Source organism: Bos grunniens, chromosome 4 (assembly GCF_055505025.1).
Source record: "Bos grunniens cultivar Pamir isolate PY7600 chromosome 4, Bosgru_T2T1.0, whole genome shotgun sequence".
Lineage (NCBI taxonomy): Eukaryota > Metazoa > Chordata > Mammalia > Artiodactyla > Bovidae > Bos > Bos grunniens.
Genome location: NC_141168.1, coordinates 69,398,862 through 69,418,298, shown reverse-complemented (window position 1 = coordinate 69,418,298; position 19,437 = coordinate 69,398,862). Strand labels below are relative to the sequence as shown.

The window sequence follows — 19,437 nt, the reverse complement described above, 5'->3', positions numbered from 1 at the left end:
TAGTGAGATCATCTCTAGTTGCACCCATGTTGCTGCAAATGGCATTATAAAATTCAACTATTTTGCACGAGTGCTTAAATTCTTTAATGACAGCATATTTCTCTGAACAATTATAACTTACAAAATTTGGAAAGTGATTTTTAAAATAGCCTGGCATATAATAGGCATCCAATACATAATTGAAAATATTTAAAGTAAATGTACCTGTGTGCTCAGTTGTGACAAAATCTTTGTGTCCCCATGGACTGTAGCCAAGCAGGCTCCTCTGTCCATCGGATTTCCTAAGCCAGAATACTGGAGTGGGTTGCCATTTCCTTCTCTAAGGGATCTTCCTGACCCAGGGATCGAACCTGCATCTCCTGCATTGGCAGGCAGATTCTTTACCACTGAGCCACCAGGTAGCCCATTAACAGCTTACTAGACAGAAAATTTTTTGTCTTAAAAGTAATTGCTGATTCTGCCTTTACCCAGTTGAGAATTTAACCTTCTTCTTTACAATGTTAATTTATTATCATCGTAGTTATTTAGATATTAGAAATATTTCTTTCAGCAAAAAAAAAAAAAAAACTGGTGAGATGAAATGATATGGGTATTCATTTCTATTATTTTTATTTTTCATTATGAAAAGGTGAAATGGGAAGAATTCTTCATCTTTAGTATGAAATGACTCATAGATGAATCAGAGAAGTTCAGATATTTATCCTTAATTGAACATTTAAAGCTTCATCTTAGAAAATCATATAGCATTGCCTGTTTTCACATGCACTGATCAAGACTGATATTTATAAAGAGCTTTATTCTATCTAGTAATTGTATGCTTCAATTTCCCTCATCTTGAATATATCTTCAAATTATCTTCAATAATTATTCAAGATTCAAAAAGAGAATCCTTTTAAGCCAAAACCCACTAGAAATGGAAGTGAAAAATATCCAAAGCCGATGTCCATCATAAATAACTCAGGAGGAAATAAATGGCATATTATAATTATTCCTCTGACATAATATTTTAAATTCCAAATTATGGGTGATTTTCAGAGTTTATTAAATCCTGACTCAGTTTTTTTATTAAATTTGAATTGAAACACACTGTTGACATTTCTGCATGTCAGTGCTGTGAAGAATTTTATACTAGTCTTTGTTAAGTGCTTTAACACATCAAGGAAGGAACTGTATAACAAAAATCCATCCTATTTCAACACTTTCAAGCATCAAAAAACATTTAAATATTGCTATCAAAACTACTCAAAATTACATGTGTTATTATTAGAAAATGACATCAAAATGACTATTTTGACAGCACTAAAATGCCATGCACAATTTTTCTTTGTAAGCATTTGTCTGAGTACAGCAAATTACATTCTTCATTAGCAAGGGTGAACCCAGGACTTCTTTTGTTGTTGTTTTCTTGTTTTTTGAATTCCGAATTTCTAATGTCAGCTTTGGTATACAGAATGCACCTATCAAATTGAGAAAACACAATTTTCCACTCATCACCTTTCATATAATCTACTTGCTTAAAGTGACCCCGAGACAGGTTATTATAGTTATCCACAGCATGGTCAAATATCCCTGACCAAGAACAAGTTCACCTTAACAACAGGCACTCATCTACAGCCCATGAACTCACTCAAGTCAATGGGCTAAAGTATTTTCTGACAGGAAGGAAAGGTGGCCAATGCAGACACTTGCATTATGGTTAGGTTTTCAGCCACTGAAATAGTGAATAGACGATGTGGCCAGATAATATTATGAATTACTAACTCCCTGTGCCTCACAGGCTCTCCAACTCACACATTACTTCCACTGCCTGTCAAAGGAGAAGGGACACAGAACCAGTGCACAGAAAATCATTTCCGGTCTTGCAAGTTGCAGAAAACTGCCTTTGTAGTCAGAGATTGATAGTTCAAAAATTTTGAGCTACAAGAATATTGCCTGTTAAGATTCAAAAACCAAAGCCTGAAGGACAGGGTTTATCTAAAAACCAGTAGTCAAGGATGATCTTCTGATGGACAAGAATCAGCTTCTCTCCTCACCCCACAATCTGACTCACAAATGGGCTGAAGCACCAGTTCCTCTAAAAAGAAGCACTGCCTTGCAACTGAACTCTGGTTCTATCCTCGAGTAGATTTGAGTGATTTTAGAACTTTGGAGGCCTGTGCCTCAGTTCTAAGGTGGATACAGGAATGGGGCAGGGCTTAGAGAAGCTTCCAGTGCCTGTATGGCATAGGAGTATAAGAGTGAACATGCCTGCATGGCATGTTGAGACACAGATGACTTGACATAGCTTTGGATTTTACTTGTGTTTCCAGAATGATGATGAGGGGGAGCCAAATAATCCCAATGCTTTGACCCCCTCGGGGTCTTCCATTCCTCAGGGATGTGGAAGCAGCTGAGAGAGTGCAGGCTCACCAAGGGAGAGCTAACAGTCAGGACCTGAAGGAAGACCCAATGTACCTGGACTGTACACCTCTAGGTCAGAGACAGCCCTGGATCCACTGAGCACAACAAGGGACAACCTAGGGCCAGACACGCACCCCCCCCTGCCTCCCCCCCCGCCACCCCCGCCTCGGTATCTTGGTATCCTGTAAACGCTGCTCACAATTGATTATAGAGTCACTTCTAGTAAGATCTCTGAATTCGCGGAGGTTTCTTCTACTCGGTGGAAGGCATGCTCAAATAGAAAATAAATATGACTATAACACAAGTAGTCGTATATCTTCTACACTTGATTTAACAACCAAAGATTCCTATCTGTAGTCAGGGATGGATCCAGGTGTGGTGGAAAGAGACTTAAGTAATGTGGGAGATTCTTCTTAAGAGAAGGTCTTAAGAAGACATCAATACTATATCAATACAATGAAATATTATTCAGCCATAAAAAGGAGGAAACATGAAATATTGTCATTTGCAACATTGATGAACACAGAGATTATGATACTAAGTGAAATCAGACAGAGAAAGATAAATATTATATGATATCATTTGTATGTGAATTCTAAAAAAAATAATACTAATGAATCCATTTACAAAACAGAAACAGACTCACAGATACAGAAAACAAACTTATGGTTACTAAAGTGGGGGATAAATTAGGAGCATGGGATTAACAGACACACACTACTATAAATAAAAAGAATAAGCAATAAGGATTTACTGTATAACACAGGTAACAATATTTAAAAAAGAGAAGAAAGAAAAAGAAATAAAATTCTATATAGAAAATTAAGTACAGGATCTTCAAAAGGTTCCATGCAAGTGGCAGAATGTGAGCTTATATCTAAGGGGCTTCAGTTAAACCCACTGTGCCTATTACAGTAAACTTACTCAAGCACTGTTTATATATCTTCCCCACCAAGTGTTTAGCATCATGCAGTCCCTTAATAAATCTCTGTTCATAATGAATTAACCCATTGTTCCACCTCACATGCAGAAAGCGGTTTCTGAGCAGGGAGAATGGCAGTGCTGTAACTTAGTAGGAAATCCAGGCTGCAGTTGTAGCCTCAGCTCTCACCCTAAAAATATACATTGCTATTTGGATCAGAAGGACGTTGTAACATATCAAATTATTTTTAGTCTCATCTACTTGTTTTCATTAATCTTTTTAACCTAACTGAATCCTATCTCTAATTTGGGATGTCTAAATATTTTAAGGTGATTTATAAAAACTGCTGTGCCATTGTCCAGCTATGTAGCTGGAACTGGATGGAAATTCAGATTTGACCATTTTCTAAGTTCTGTAGATGGAGTTGGGCAAACTCTTTAACCTGAAGCTGCTGCTTCTGTGCATAGAAAAGTGTTTCCTACAGAGGAATGAGGGGGTATCGCTGTTTAGCTCACAAACAGCAAAGTCTCGATGTAGCCATTACCAGCTTAGGTAGGAACACATGTCTTAGATTTTAAGAAGTAAATGATGAAGCCAAAATGAGACTCAGTCACTGAAACATCAAATCATCAATCAAATCATCAAGTTTTCTGGAAAACTTCATATAATTTGCATAGGCTTTCCACAAAATTAGAGCTTAGTCAAAATGAAGTGGGGCTTTGCTTGAGAAGCATCTCATTTAAAATTTTGGCATGATTATTTATATCATGTATTATACTCAAAAATTCCCCTGAGCCCATCTTTAAAAATCAATTTCATTATCTTTATGATAATGTCTGAATTACTTATCTAAGCATCAGGAGAACAAAGTCTTTTGGAGAAAGACTGCTCCATAGCCTCATCTCAACTTTACTTTGTAACAGATATACTTAGTGAAAGAGAAAATGATTCCTGATTTTCCTTTTCACCTTTTGTTAACAAAGAGGCAAGAAAAGGCTTAAAGACCTCTTTTAGGGCAAGTCAGGAAACCAAACTCTTTTCCCTGCACAAAATATTTGTTCTATTTCCTTTCATCCTTTCAGTTGTTTGGAAACCAGGCCATCAAATTTGTTCATTAACACCTAAACTACATGTAATACCCACAAAGTCACAACAATAGAAAATATATTGCACAAGTCTGAGATCTGGCTGGCAATGTTGTAAAGAGTGTTCATAACTGGTGGTTACAGGAAGATTACAATAAATAAATGTGAAGACAATCATCTATTAATAGAAAACTGACACCATGTGAAAACAGCATACATTTTGCAAGAGAAATTTTCAAAACGTGAAGTACATAAAAGGGAGGATTAAAGTGTTTTAAATCTTTGATTCTTCCTGGTAGGCCCAAACTAGATGCTTTTCACCAAGCAACTGACAAGTGTCAACTGACAGTGACCTGAGACCCAAGGCCATGTTAGAGTGATTAGCATAATCTTTAGGCGATGGATATAGACTTAAGAGATAATGGTTATCATGGAAATAGACTCTCTACCCAAAACATATTTTTGAAACTCTGATCTATCTTTCTGCACCAATTACTTATGCTCCTAGAGCCCTTAACAAGTCAATCAGGACTGTACTGCTATAAATTATTAACAGCATAAGTGAGTTACTTACAGTATACTATAGATTCTAACCCTTTAGAAATTATTATAGCTTGCTACCTAATCTGTGACGAATTATATGGCAAGTCAATTTGACTTTTTCTGACTGCAGGATGTGCAAACACACACACATACACACACACACACAATTAATGTCAAAAAGGCATATCTTAAATAAACACAGAGGTATCAAATATATTGGTGCCTATTTTCAATAATTAAGAGCTTCAATAATTATGGTACCAAGTACCAATAGGCAAAGGAGGACTCTGATTTATCTATCTAAAAAGGTCTGATACATCACTTATTACATCTACTACTCAAACTTGAATTTAGATGCTTCTGGAGTTACTATTTTCTAAAAGCATATGATAGGCTATCAACAAGTGCTTGGTGAATACAACTGAGCCTATGAGGTGTCCATTAAACATATTTCAAAGGAAATCTCAAGAAGAGGAGATTTACTAGACAAAAAAAATTAAAACAGATCAAAATATTTTCCCAAGGTTTTGACTATTTTAATAAGATTTTTTCTAAGCATCTTAACTTTGAGACAGCACAACTTCCCCAAGTTCTCTATCATTAAGCACCATTCTTTACACATCTTTCAGGTTTATATCTATCACTGGTCGATATACAGGATAAAAATAATTTGCTGATAGTCCATCAGTTCCAAAGTAAATTCTATCCCATAGACCAGAGGTGAGCAAAACTATGGCCCAATGGCCAAATCACACCATATCCATTTGTTTACATTCACTTTGCCCTACAAAAGTTTAGGTTTCCCAGGTGGTTCCGTGGTAAAAAACCCACCTGCCAGTGCTGGAGCTACAGGAGATGCAGGTTCAAACCCTGGGTTGGGAAGATCCCCTGGAGAAGGAAATGGCAATCCACCCCAGTATTCTTGCTTGGGAAATCCCATGGACAGAGGAGCCTGGTGGGCTCACAGAGAGCCCACGTCCGTGGCATCACAAAGAGTTGAACAGGACTGAGTGTGTGCACGTGTGCACACACACACACACAATCTTAGTTGAATAACTGCATAGAGACCACATAGCTCACAATGTTGAAAAAGGTACTACCTAACCTTTTACAGGAAAAATTTGCTGGCTCCCTGCCATGACTCACAGAAAACTGGGGTGAAAATGAACCTTCGAGACCCTCAAATCCAGTGAATCACAAGTCTATATATACCAGAATAACCTGGAGCACTTTTTAAAAGATAGACATCATGCCTGGTCACTTTGCCCTCAACCAAGAGAACTGCTTTAATTAGTCTCAGAGGACCCTGAGTAATCTCTCTTTTTATAAAGGTTCCACATGTGCTGTCAGGTTGGGAACCTCTGATCTAATCCATTCCTTCTTGGTACAAATGAAAAATTTTAAATCCAGGAAGTTTAAGTGATAAGCACACAGCTCCACAAATTTCACAAACTTTCCTACACTCTCACAATCCCATCAGGTTCTCATAAGCCTCTCCTACCAATTCAAGACTCAACAACATCTTAATGGAGCTTTCTTTGTCTTTGTTGGTTCCAGTAACACACTGGTTAAGAGTTCTTTGATCAGCTCTGACAACTGCAGTGGTGAGTGACCTAATCACTGGACCTGAGCCTTCAGGGCAGTGGCAGACCCCTGGGACTCCCAAGAGCACCCGGAACAGTGCCTGCATATGTGCCAATGAGGATATCTTGAGATATCTCAGAGATTCAGAAGAGAATGTCACAACTAACAGAACCTTAAAAAATTTCCAACCAAACCATTTCATTTACAAAGGAGGAAAAAGCCCTCATGCAGGTTATGACTTATTTGCCTAAGGCTGCACAACTTCTTGGTGGTGGCTAGAGCAGAACACGGCATAGAAAGCCACTTTATAGGATGGGAATAGAAAGGCTGGGTGAAACGAAGTCTTGGAACAGACATCATAAGTGGAAAATACACCCCCAAAGACTCATGAGAACAGAAAAACAAAGAAAGGTATTATCAAGAAGCCATTAAAAGGAGGTTAAAAAAATATAAGAAATGAAGCCTCCCCTCAGATTCTCAGGGCAGAAACTATTTTCAATCCAAAAGAATTGGGCATCAGGAGAACTGAGAATTGAAGAAAAGCCAGGTTCCCCACTTCTCGCATCAGGTTTCTCATTGGTCACTGTACAATCAGTCACTTGATCTTTACTGGAACCCAAAATAAACACAGGCAATAAAAGGACAAAGGAGAAACAGAGGGAGTTTCTATTGACAGAAAACTCTTCTCAGATTACATCAACCTTGTAAGAACTTTCTGGAAACTCATTAACTGGAATCTAAATGTGAACCCTGCAGAGGTGCAGTCTTCCTTACTCATCCTGGAGGCTTCCACCCTCTTGTGTTACTAAGAACACACTATGCAACAGGGATGGTTTATTGGCTGCTACGACTGGAGAATTAAGAAAGTGGGTACTAGTCATATGCTCAGATATTTTAGTTTTGCTCACCAGGACGCAGACAGTCCTGAAAATAGATGAACTGTCAATTGCCTCATTCGAACAATGATACTCTTAGCGTGAGCAATTCACCAGTCACCAGATGGCTTGATACAACTAAGTCTGAAACATTACCTTTGGGTCCTTTCTAGCTCTCATTTATTTAATTTTCACTCATTCATGGAGGCAAAAATCTAGGTATACACTGACTATTTAAGACAGTGAAGTGAAAGTATCTCAGTCGTGTCTGATTCCTTGCGACCCCAGGGACTATACAGTCCATGGAATTCTCCAGGTCGGAATACTGGAGTGGGTAGCCATTCTCCAGGGGACCTTCCCAACCCAGGGACTGAACCCAGGTCTCCCACAATGCAGGCAGATTCTTAACCAGTTAAGCCACCAAGGAAGCCCAATTAAGATATATGAAGTTTAAATAGTTAACAATAGGAGACAGAGAAGCTTTATGTTGTTAAAAATGGCAGGCATCTTATGAATTCATACACAATAAGTACACAACTTTGTTAATTAATAACACAAAATGTTTTAAGATTGAATTTACTTTAATTAATATAGTACTTGAGGAATGGAGCTAAAAAGAATTAATACTTCTCTTTTCATCCCATCTACAGAATAGTATAAGCTTTGCAACTGAAATGAACAGAGAGACATACACATGTGCTGTGCTATGCTTAGTTGTTCAGTCGTGTCCAACTCTCTGTGACCCCATGGTCTGTAGTGTCCTAGGCTCCTCTGTCCATGGGGATTCTCCAGGCAAGAATACTGGAATGGGTTGCCATGCCTTCCTCCAGGGGATCTTCCCAACCCAGGGATCGAACCCAGGTCTCCCTCAGTGCAGGTGGATTCTTTACCATCTGAGCCACCAGGGAAACTCATGAATACTGGAGTGGGTGGCCTATCCCTTCTCCAGGGGCTCTCCCCAACCCAGGAATCAAACCAGGGTCTCCTGCATTGCAGGAGGATTCTTTATCAGCTGACGTACCAGGGAAGCCAGATATACACATAAATTATGTTAAAATTAAGAGAGAATTAGAAGTAATAGTTTTTAAAACACTGTGGTATCAATTGAAATAACTGGAAATCCCCTAACATGGGAGTTTAAATGGGAATTAAGTTGGACTCTGATAATTTTACTATTTTTAAAATCTCTGGAATTACTCATGACCTATTATACTACACTGTTCATAAGGTGACAGATGAATTTTTTCCCAAACTCCTATATAAAGCTAGACAAACTAGTAGGCAGAATAGAAGTTTTGTTCACTTTTAATGGTCTCTTGATACCACAAGCATATTTCTAGGAGATTCCAAATAAGAATTTAAGAACTAAAATGTCAAGTCTACTGGAAGACAGTTTATCACTGTGTTTTATAAATACATGGAGGTGTCAAGTTAGTAGTTGAATATATATATATAGAGAAAGAGCAGAGGAGTGGTCTTAACTGGAGATATGAATGTGTGATTCACTGAGAGATGATTTCAGAAGCACGGAGTTAGATTATAACAGCCAAAGAAAGTGTAGATAGAAGAGGGCTAGCATACAGCTAGGAGAAGGCAATGGCACCCTACTCCAGTACTCTTGCCTGCAAAATCCCATGGGTGGAGGAGCCTGGTAGGCTGCAGTCCATGGGGTCGCTAAGAGACAGACACGACTGAGCGACTTCACTTTCACTTTTCACTTTCCTGCATTGGAGAAGGAAATGGCAACCCACTCCAGTGTTCTTGCCTGGAGAATCCCAGGGACAGGGGAGCCTGGTGGGCTGCCGTCTATGGGGTCACACAGAGTCAGACACGACTGAAGCAACTTAGCAGCAGCAGCATACAGCTGGTGTTTAGCAATCTGAAAGAAGATAAGGGGTCAGCAAAGAGAACTAAGCAGGAACCAGTGAGGCAGCAGGAAAACCAGGTGTGAATAACATTACCCTAGTGAAAGAAGAAAGGATAACAAGAAGGATGTGTCCATGGCATGAGTACTACTGAGAGACTGAGAGATATAAAGATGCTGGCTCTGGAAAGATATAGGTTATGAGTCTGAGGGATGATGGAAATAAAATGAAGTAGGGTATGGAAAGAATTTCCATATTTCAAATCCTAAAAGATGTGCTGTTAAAGTGCTTCACTCAAGTTGCCTGCAAATTTGGAAAACTCAGCAGTGGCCACAGAACTGGAAACGGTCACTTTTCATTCCAATCCCAAAGAAAAGCAATGCCAAAGAACATTCAAACTACCACACAATTGCACTCATTTCACATGCTAGCAAAGTAATGCTCAAAATTCTCCAAGCCATGCTTCAACAGTATGTGAACCATGAACTTTCAGATGTTCAAGCTGGATTTAGAAAAGGCAGAGGAACCAGAGATTAAATTCAATATCCATTGGATCATCAAAAAAGCAAGAGAGTTTCAGAAAAACATCTACTTCTGTTTCATTGATTACACCAAATGGTGTGGATTTTGATGGTGTTGATGGTGGGGATCACAACAAACTGTGGAAAATTCTTCATGAGATGGGAATACCAGACCTCCTTACCTGTCTCCTGAGAAATCTGTATGCTGGTCAAGAGCCAACAGTTAGAACCAGACTTGGAACAACAGACTGGTTCCAAATTGGTAAAGGAGTATGTCAAGGCTGTATATTGTCACCCTGCTTAATTAACTTATATGCAGAGTACATCATGCCAAATGCTGGGCTGGATGAAGCACAAGCTGGAATCAAGACTGTCAGGAGAAATATCAACAACCTCAGATATGCAGATGATACCACCCTTATGGCAGAAAGTGAAGAAGAACTAAAGAGCCTCTTGATGAAAGTGAAAGAGGAGAGTGAAAAAGTTGACTTAAAGCTCAACATTCAGAAAATGAAGATCATGGTGTCCAGTTCATCACTTCATGGCATAATAGATGGGAAAACAGTACGAGACTTTATTTTCTTGAGCTCCAAAATCACTACAGATGGTGACTGCAGCCGTGAAATTAAAAGACACTTGCTCCTTGGAAGAAAAGCTATGACCAACCTAGATAGCATATTAAAAAGCAGAGACATTACTTTGTCAGCAAAGGTCCACCTAGTCAAAGCTATGGTTTTTCCAGTAGTCATGCATGGATGTGAGAGTCGGACTATAAAGAAAGCTGAGTGCCAAAGGATTGATGCTTTTAAACTGTTGTGTTGGAGAAGACTCTTGAGAGTCTCTTTGACTGCAAGGAGATCCAACCAGTCCATCCTAAAGGAGATCAGTCCTGAATGTTCATTGGAAAGACTGATGCTGAAGCTGAAACTCCAATACTTTGGGCACCTGATGCAAAGAACTGACTCATTGGAAAAAACCCTGATGCTGGGAAAGATTGAAGGCAGGAGGAGAAGGGAACAACAGAGGATGAGATGGTTGGATGGCATCACCACCTCGATGGACATGAGTTTAAGCAAGTTCCGAGAGCTGGTGATGGACAGGGAGGCCTGGTGTGCAGCAGTCCATGGGGTCACGAAGAGTCGGAAACAACTCAGTGACTGAACTGACTGACTGATGGAAAGGACTGGGAGGATGACATGGAGTAAAACACTGTTTCAAGAATTTCTTCTGAAAATAGGTCAAAGAAAAGGGGTGTTAGATCAAGGGATGGTATTTTTATGCTAGGGAGAAAGGTACCACAAAGAGGAGTTAATTGCATATACTGGCCTTTACACAGGAGCAAAGACACAGAGGGAACTGGAGCATATGAGCAGTCGTGCAGAATGGTGTTACAACTAGTGGAAAGAAAGGAAGAAATTCTTCCTGGCTCCACCTTTTTTTTTCTATGACATATATAGCAAGATCATTGACTGAAAATGCAAGGCGTAGAATTATTAGAGCACCTGAGAAGAGACAAGAAGGTGATAAAGTGCTATCTTAGGGAATAAAACAGAGAGAACTTATCAGGAAAATGTATTAAAAGGTTTGTTGACCAGTTTTGAGTGCCAACCTCTGAGATGTGTAGTTAGTCATAAATACAAAGCTACCTGAGGCTGTGATGAGGAAGTGTTATCATCCAAATATTATTAATACCTTCACTGGCTGAAAGCTAAGGAAGTCTGGGCACCCGAGTTAATGAATGGATGAGCAGTAAAAGGAAAGTTATATTCTTGTAACTTCATATTTCTATTGATATTTGATGTTCATGCTTAAACCCAGCCAGATGGGTAAATGAAATATTCTTTCCCAGTCTAAAGATATTTTTTTCCTGGCTATCTGTGTACTAAAAAACGGCAAGTGTCAAACAAAACACCCTATTTATTGAATTTAAACTCAGCTGGAGGGATGTCCCTGGGTCCAGTGGTTAAGACTCCATGGTTCCAATGGAGGGGGTGCAGGTTCAATCCCTGGTCATGGAACTAAGATCCTACATGCCGCAAGATGTGGCCAAAAAAAAAAAAAAAAAACCTACCTGAGGTCTAAATTCATTTCAGAACTCAATAAAATAAAATGAGTTTTTATTTCAGAGGTTACAAGGACCTTTAGTGTTAACATATATGTAAACATGAAATTTGAGGTTATAGCTCTCTCTCCTCCAACTTTCAACATATGCTAGGTAAAAACTAACAAATCACTGGACAGCTGTAGCAGTTGCAGGGGTGGAAGCAGCAAGATGGAGTTAATAACTAGATAAATGCCAGCAAAGACTCAGGCAAGACCACTTGTGCTATTTGGCAGCGAAATGCAAACTAACATGATCACTTTGATATTCAAACAAAAGAATATAACTTTTAAAAATATGATGAACTCCAAATATTGATACTTTTCACAGACCGTATTATAACATAATATTTTATTGCAAAGATCCTCTTATGCCAGGAGATGAAAGAAACAAAGTCAAAGCGCAGGTCACAAAGTCTAGGATGACCATGTGAAAAACTAGCTAAATAAAAAAGCTTGAAAGAAACTTTAATGGAGATTAGACATGCAAAAAAGACAGGCACCAAACAAAGAGAGGCTGTAGAGGCTGTTATATAAACCAAGGAAATTAATACAATAAAGAGAAAAGAATTGTGCATGTACAAGGCGAACAAATGCTTCCAGATAAAGAAAAAGAAGTACATGAGGATTTTAACTGTAATGTCAAAGTTGAGGAAAGTTCGAACAAAGAATTAAATAGCCAGTACAATATTTACTTAGTATTCTCCTGCTATTTTCCAACAGAAACATTTTAAAGTACATTTACAAGACACAACCACAAACGTATACAAGCTAAGAGAGGAGATAAATAGAGTCACTAAAAGAGCTGGTCAAACTAAAATGAAACTCTGCTATAAATCATATTAAGGTTAAATAATCTTTCAATGAATTATTAAAATGCTTTTGTTAAATAAAATATTGTCACAAGGGCAAGAAGAGGGCAGGAAAAAAATTGGTTTTTCCCTAGATGTATATTTTATAATGATATTTATTCTGACAGGAATTGATTATACACATTTCAACAACTGAATGAATATGTGCATTTTGAGAACATGTCAACTGTCTCAGAGAAAAAGAAAAAGACCATAAACCAAAAGGTCAGGAAAGAACCTAAACCAAAAGGGTAATAAATGATGGGGAGGCTGTGGAGAAAAGTGAACCCTCCTACACCTTCCTATTAGTGGGAATGTAAATTTGTGCACCCACTATGGAAAACAGTATGGAGCTTTCTTAAAACAAATTAAAAATAGAGCTACCATCTGATGTAGCAATCCTGCTCCTGGGCATATGTCTGAAAAAGATAAAAACTAATTTAAAAAGATATATGTACCCTAATGTTCACAGTAGCACTATTTACCATAACTAAGACATGGAGGCAACCTAAGTGTTCATGGACAGACGAATGGATAAAGATGTGATTCATACATATAGTAAAATACTACTCAGCCATAAAAAAGAATGAAATATGCAGTTTCCAGCAACATGGATGGACCTAGAGAATAACATACTAAGTAAGTCAGTAGAGAAATACAAATGCTATATAACACATATATATTCTATATGTGGAATCTAAAAAGCAATACAACTGAATCTATACAAAACAGAAATGACTCATAGATACAGAAAACAGTTACAGTTACCAAAAAGGAAGGAATGGGGGAGAAATAAAGGAGTTTGGGATTAGCAGATACAAACAACTATATATAAAACAGATGAGCAACAAAGTATCCACAGGGAACTATGTTCAATATCTTATAATAATTAAGAATTGAAAATAATCTGAAAAAATACATACCATTGAATCACTTTGGTATACATCTGAAACTAACACAATATTGTAAATCAACTATACTTCAATTTTTTAAAAAGTCTGACATTATCAAGTGTTGTATATAATACCTATGGACCTCTGAGAATTCTTACACTCTCTCTTTTTTAAAAATACTTATTTATTTGGCTGTACAGGGTCTTGGTTGCAGCATGTGGGATCCAGTTCTCTGATCAGGGATCAAATCCAGGCCCCCCCTGCACTGGGGGCGTGGAATCTTGGCCACTGTACCAGCAAAGGGAAGTGAAGTGAAGTCACTCAGTCGTGTCCGACTCTTTGCAACCCCATGGACTGTAGCCTACCAGGATCCTCCCTGCATGGGATTTTCCAGACAAGAATACTGGAGTGGGTTGCCATTTCCTTCTCCAGGGGATCTTCCCAACCCAGGGATTGAACCCAGGTCTCCCACACTGTAGGCAAACACTTTACCATCTGAGCTACCAGGAAACCACCAAAGGGAAGTCCCCTCTTATACTCTTGTTGATGGGAGTATAATCTGGTACAATGGATCTTAGAACAATTTGGCACCATCCAGAGACTTCACTTTCACTTTTCACTTTCCTGCATTGGAGAAGGAAATGGCAACCCATTCCAGTGTTCTTGCCTAGAGAATCCCAGGGACGGGGGAGCTTGGTGGGCTGCCGTCTATGGCATCGCACAGAGTTGGACACAACTGAAGCGACTTAGCAGCAGCAGCAAAGTTGAACATGGGTGAATTCTATGACCCACCAATACCACTCTTGGGTGTCTATCCTAGAAAAATCCTAGGCAAGGAACTGCAAGAATGTTCATAGTAGCACTAGATCTTGACTGTGGCTATTTATATGGAAGAAAGAAGAGATATGGGTTTAATAAGAGATACAAACAGTGAACTTCAACTCATCTGCAGTTTTTTATTTCTTAAGCTGGGGTTGGGTATATAGTCATCCCTTATGCTATTATCTATACTTTTTGGTTTGTCTGAATTTTTTTCATAAAAGTTAAAAAAAATACTTACCAAGCTATCCACATCTATGCTAGAGTTTACAGCCCACTGCAATGTACCCATGATATTCATGGCTAAAGTTAGAATAATCCCAACTCTTCCTTCTCCTTCACCTACAGGTGGAAAAAATATATAAACATACTTTAGGCTACTTCTCTTTTCTGTGAACCGCTTTATGTATACTTAGAAGACAGATTATGTTAAACTTACATTTAGATTCTGTGCCAATTTAAACCATTTTTCATCTCAGTTCCCCAAAGCATGCATCACTAGTGATAATATGCCCTGTTAGTATTCAACCAATGTTTTAAATCAAAGAGTGACTGCATATTAGTAAAGAGTTGCCCTTTTTTTTAATGCTTCAGATATTGAAGGCGATGTTGGTGTTGGGTAATATTATTTTTAATCTCTTCTACTATTACTCTGTAAGTAATAATATCTTCAAAGACTACAATGGAAAGACTTTCTGTGTCTGAATAATCTCCTCTACAAAGAAGTCAAAAGCAGGAGAGAGGTGTGTGAGCAGCATCCAAAAGATGTTTAGATGTGCTTCATGTCTTCGTAAGGAGGACTTATCTCTGTCAATAAGATGCTGTTGGGAAGAAAGAACTAAGAGTTTCATGGAGAAGTCAGAACTCATGGGTCTGCCATTTGGAAAAAGAGAAGACTGCCTTTTGAATTAAAAAATTGATTAGTTCAGATAGGAAGAACAATACTCAAATGCTTAATTAGAGTAGTTAGTTTTTAAGGGCTAGAAGGGACCCCTAATTAAAATTTACAAATACTCTGTATTCATGGCCCTAAAGTTTTTCTAATAAGAATGTCCTTAAATTGTTATAAATTTATGTTATCAAGTCCTAATTGATAATCAATCCCTGCAGCTGTAATGCATGATAAAACAATTTTAGGGCTCGAAAATTGGGAGAAATAAGTCATCCTATTATTATGAATTGAAATTTTTGTTTACATAATTATTCTAATAGAAGATAAACCACAGACAGCAGGTATGTGGTTTTAGTACTAAATCACTTATTTTAAACAGGTAAAATTTATCCAGGGCCCAATACATTACTCATTCTGAATATTAAGATGAGAGTAAGATAAAATTTTAAAAATAATAACAATAATAAGTAACATAAAATTTTTGGGTACCTACTATGGACTAGGCACTACAGTAAGTGCTTTGCACAAATTATTACATTTAATACTCACCACAAACTTATGAAACAGGCACTATAATGTTTATTTACACATGAGGAAAATGAGGGCTTTAGAGTAGTTGACTAAAGTGTACAAGTCACCACAGCTGAAGACCAGCAGAGGCAGGGTTGATACTAGCTGTGTGGCTAACATTCACTCCGGCTGGGCATCTGATTTCATGGATAGGTCCTGGGCGATACTGGTTCTTGAACGCTCTATCATGCCTAATAAGCCAGGACTCAATCGGATCCTTAATCATTACATTAGAGCACATGATATATTGGTGTGATTTCGCTGTTAACAAATCCTTGTTCATTCAGCCCTCTTGGATCCTGTTTCAAATAACTTAATTAAAAAATTATTTAATTCTGAACCACAAAAGAAACTTTATTTTGTTTTAAGGTTGCCCCAAACTATTGTACTGCTAAGGATTTACTTAAGGATTTGCCTGCCCCCTTGAATCCTTTTGCAGAGTCATTTCCCAAAGCCTTGGGCTGAGGGAACGATGAAGGTGAGGAATCCACTACTCTCTCAGCACCTGCGGGACTGCAGGTGGACCAATATAAGCCTGTTCCCTGTTCTTGTCAACACTTGGTAACTGGACAGAGGAACTCAGCTGTTTACTCAAGGGCCCTGACTGGAAAGGCCATACCAGGTCCCTGTTGCACAGCCCTGGCACATTAGCCAAACCAGTCTTTAGAGAAAGAGAAATGAATGAAGTGGCCACAGAAAGGAATGGGCATGGCTGGCATCTGGCCTCCAGAGATGGGAAGCTCTGAGTATGACTCTCCATGACTGTTCCATTTCCCGTGGAGATGCAGTGTGCCTTCTGCCCACAAGGCCCTCCTGGAACTCTCCAACATTTGCTTCATTTTGTTTGAACAGAATTCTGTTCTGTTTGGCAGTCCCTCGGAATCTTCATCCACTGTAACATATATATCTCAACACTTCTTAAAGCTCAGTAATTCAACTTTTTTCATTAGAAGAGCTCACTTGTCTATATAGGTCTTCATTTTACTTGTGATGAAATATATCTATCTAAGTTTTTCAACTGCATACAGCTCTAATTCAAAGAAATCATTCATTCAACAATAAACAAATTTTTGATTAATAAACTAAAAAAATCTATTTAATGATACCTAAAAATGTTAACATACATGAATGCAGCATTTTACTGGCTGACAAAGCTTTAAATTAAATGCTTAGCTAAACAGTTGAGTTCATAGTACCTGTTGTTAAAATGGAAATGAAGGTAACAGCAATGAAGAAGATGACAAAAATCATTTCTATTCTCATTTGGAACCAGCGCAGTGTTGACAGATACAAGAACCAGTTGGCAGTATGTAAATTCAGAGCTTTGTGGAATAAAGTTTCAAAGTAAGGCTGCCGTCCAAAGGCACGAAGTGTCCATAGTCCTTTTAAACTTGTAACAAGATGAGTGAAAATTGGACTCCTGCCTGTGAAATATTTCCATAGAGAACAATGTAAGTCATGTAAATACATAATGCAAATTATTACTTTCGAAACATTAACTTAATGAGTAATCAAACAAGTAATCAAACAATGGACATCATTGGAAAGGCTTTTCATTGTGACTCAAACTTTGAATAGATGCAATCTGTTATTTTAATGAGTTACCTTCCTTTTTAACTTGGTTACCGTGGATGGAAACTTATTATAAAATCGTTGCCATTATTAATTCATATTCCTTGGCTACCACTGGGTATTGTTTATCTGACTAATCCTAAATTAATCACTGCTGAAAATGTTTTTCTTTTGAGACAATTCATTCAATGCCTCAATTAAGAAAGTCTGTGTGACTTAATTTAGCAAATAACCTTCAATGTAGAAGCACACTGGAAATATATCCCCTGAAAATGCACCTAAGCAAAGGCTGTTATTGAACAATGAGCTTTCCAAAGAGCTCAAGCAGTGTTTGGGTGTGCACCAAAAGGCAGATCCCTGGAGAGAAAGCAAAGGTGTCTGGAAAGAACTTTGTCCAGTCTCATTTAGGAACACAGACAAACCTTTAGAAATAGTGGCACTACGGTTTCAATTTTTAATTTATAGAATTAAGAACAGATATCATATACATCCAGCCTCCTAAGACTCCATATACTCGTTTTAAATTCAAAATAAAGTCACATAGTCATTAATTCATAAAAATAATCTACATGTGTTTTATAATTTACTGTTTCCTTTTATATACTTAGATTTTTTTGCAGAGTTTGTGGTTTAACACTACATTTTAAATCTGAAAGAAGGCAATGGTCAAATTCTCAAAAATAATATTTAATAACAGTTTTGTTAATAAATTTGCTATTTGTTAATTACTTGTTATAATAAAAATTATTTATTAACAAAATATAAGAACCAGGAGAGGTATATATGATGAGAATGTACAGAAATGGCCCTGAATCAAAGTTGAAATATACATTTTTAAAACTCATTGTCATATCATGCAAGTTTAAAAACAGGAAAAACGTTTTGAAAACTAGATGCATTGCAGATAAATATCCACAGGTAGCTCTTGTGGGCATGTCACTAGCTGTACCATACCTTCAGATTCCAGCTGCTTGAGTTGTTGGGAGGTGTGGAGGAAGTAGGCTCTCAAGAGAATAAAAGCCGCTATCACTGGCACTGTAGCCAGGAAGATGTAGGGCTGTAAAACTGAGACGACCACCACAGCTCCGATCACAATTAATAACAACTGTAGGATCAAAGACAACACTGGGATAAGTAAATATTTCCATGTTGCAAAGGGACAAGGTATGTTACCAATGTTTCCTAAACAAGGTTTTCACGCTCTGTTCCATTTTAAAGACAGGGAAGGTATCTTTCTACTGGGAAAGTGGTCACATTAAAGCACATTTTTCATAAGTTCTATCAAAATTCCAAAAATTGCTTAGGTTGCTCATAATAATATTTTAGAAAACATGGTATTCTTGTATCTTAGTATATTTTCACTTCCTATACCCTTTAAAGTGTTGTATGACAAATTTTAAATGAATGTAATTTTTTCTTGCCTGGGCTTCTTTTAAAATAAACTTTTTATTTTAAAATAATTTTAGTATGAATGGTCATCTAGGTAAGCTACTTGATTTCTCTGAATCCAGATGATTAACATTTAAGATTGAAAAAAATTATACTTGAATTTTACTCCACTTACTGTTTTTGTTCTTGGCCCTTAAAACAACTGAAGATGACCCTGATGCTCAAAAACAAAAGGAAGATTTTGGGGGTAGGGCTGATTTAATTTGAAATCAGATCATTTTTTCTCTTGTGTATTATCAAATTAATTTTGTGTTTAAGTCAAGCCCATTCATTAGAGATAGTTCTTCACATTATCCACCCCAAAAGTGAAGCCATGTGGGCAGTCTCAGAAACAAGTTGATTACACTGGTGTTCTTCAGATCAAGTTAAAGGCTTAAATTCTATATTTCCAAGTGACACTAAATCCATATGTATAAAAAAGTAAAAAAAAAATCTGCCAGCATTTGCTCCCTAATAACCCATGTGAATAAAGTATAAAGTAACTGTCACTATAAGT

General features: G+C 37.6%; 1 protein-coding gene across 4 annotated transcripts in view; it reads right to left on the bottom strand.

Annotated features, from left to right (window-relative positions):
- Nucleotides 1-19,437, bottom strand: part of CFTR (CF transmembrane conductance regulator) — a 264,214-nt gene that overhangs the window by 52,108 nt on the left and 192,669 nt on the right. For all 4 annotated transcript variants that reach the window (XM_086396784.1, XM_086396783.1, XM_086396785.1 and 1 more), the window contains exons 19-21: nucleotides 18,447-18,597; nucleotides 17,117-17,344; nucleotides 14,700-14,800 (exon numbers count right to left, since the gene is read on the bottom strand). In XM_086396784.1, coding sequence (XP_086252910.1) covers nucleotides 14,700-14,800; nucleotides 17,117-17,344; nucleotides 18,447-18,597 — 480 coding nt within the window. The remainder of the gene's footprint in view (nucleotides 1-14,699; nucleotides 14,801-17,116; nucleotides 17,345-18,446; nucleotides 18,598-19,437) is intronic.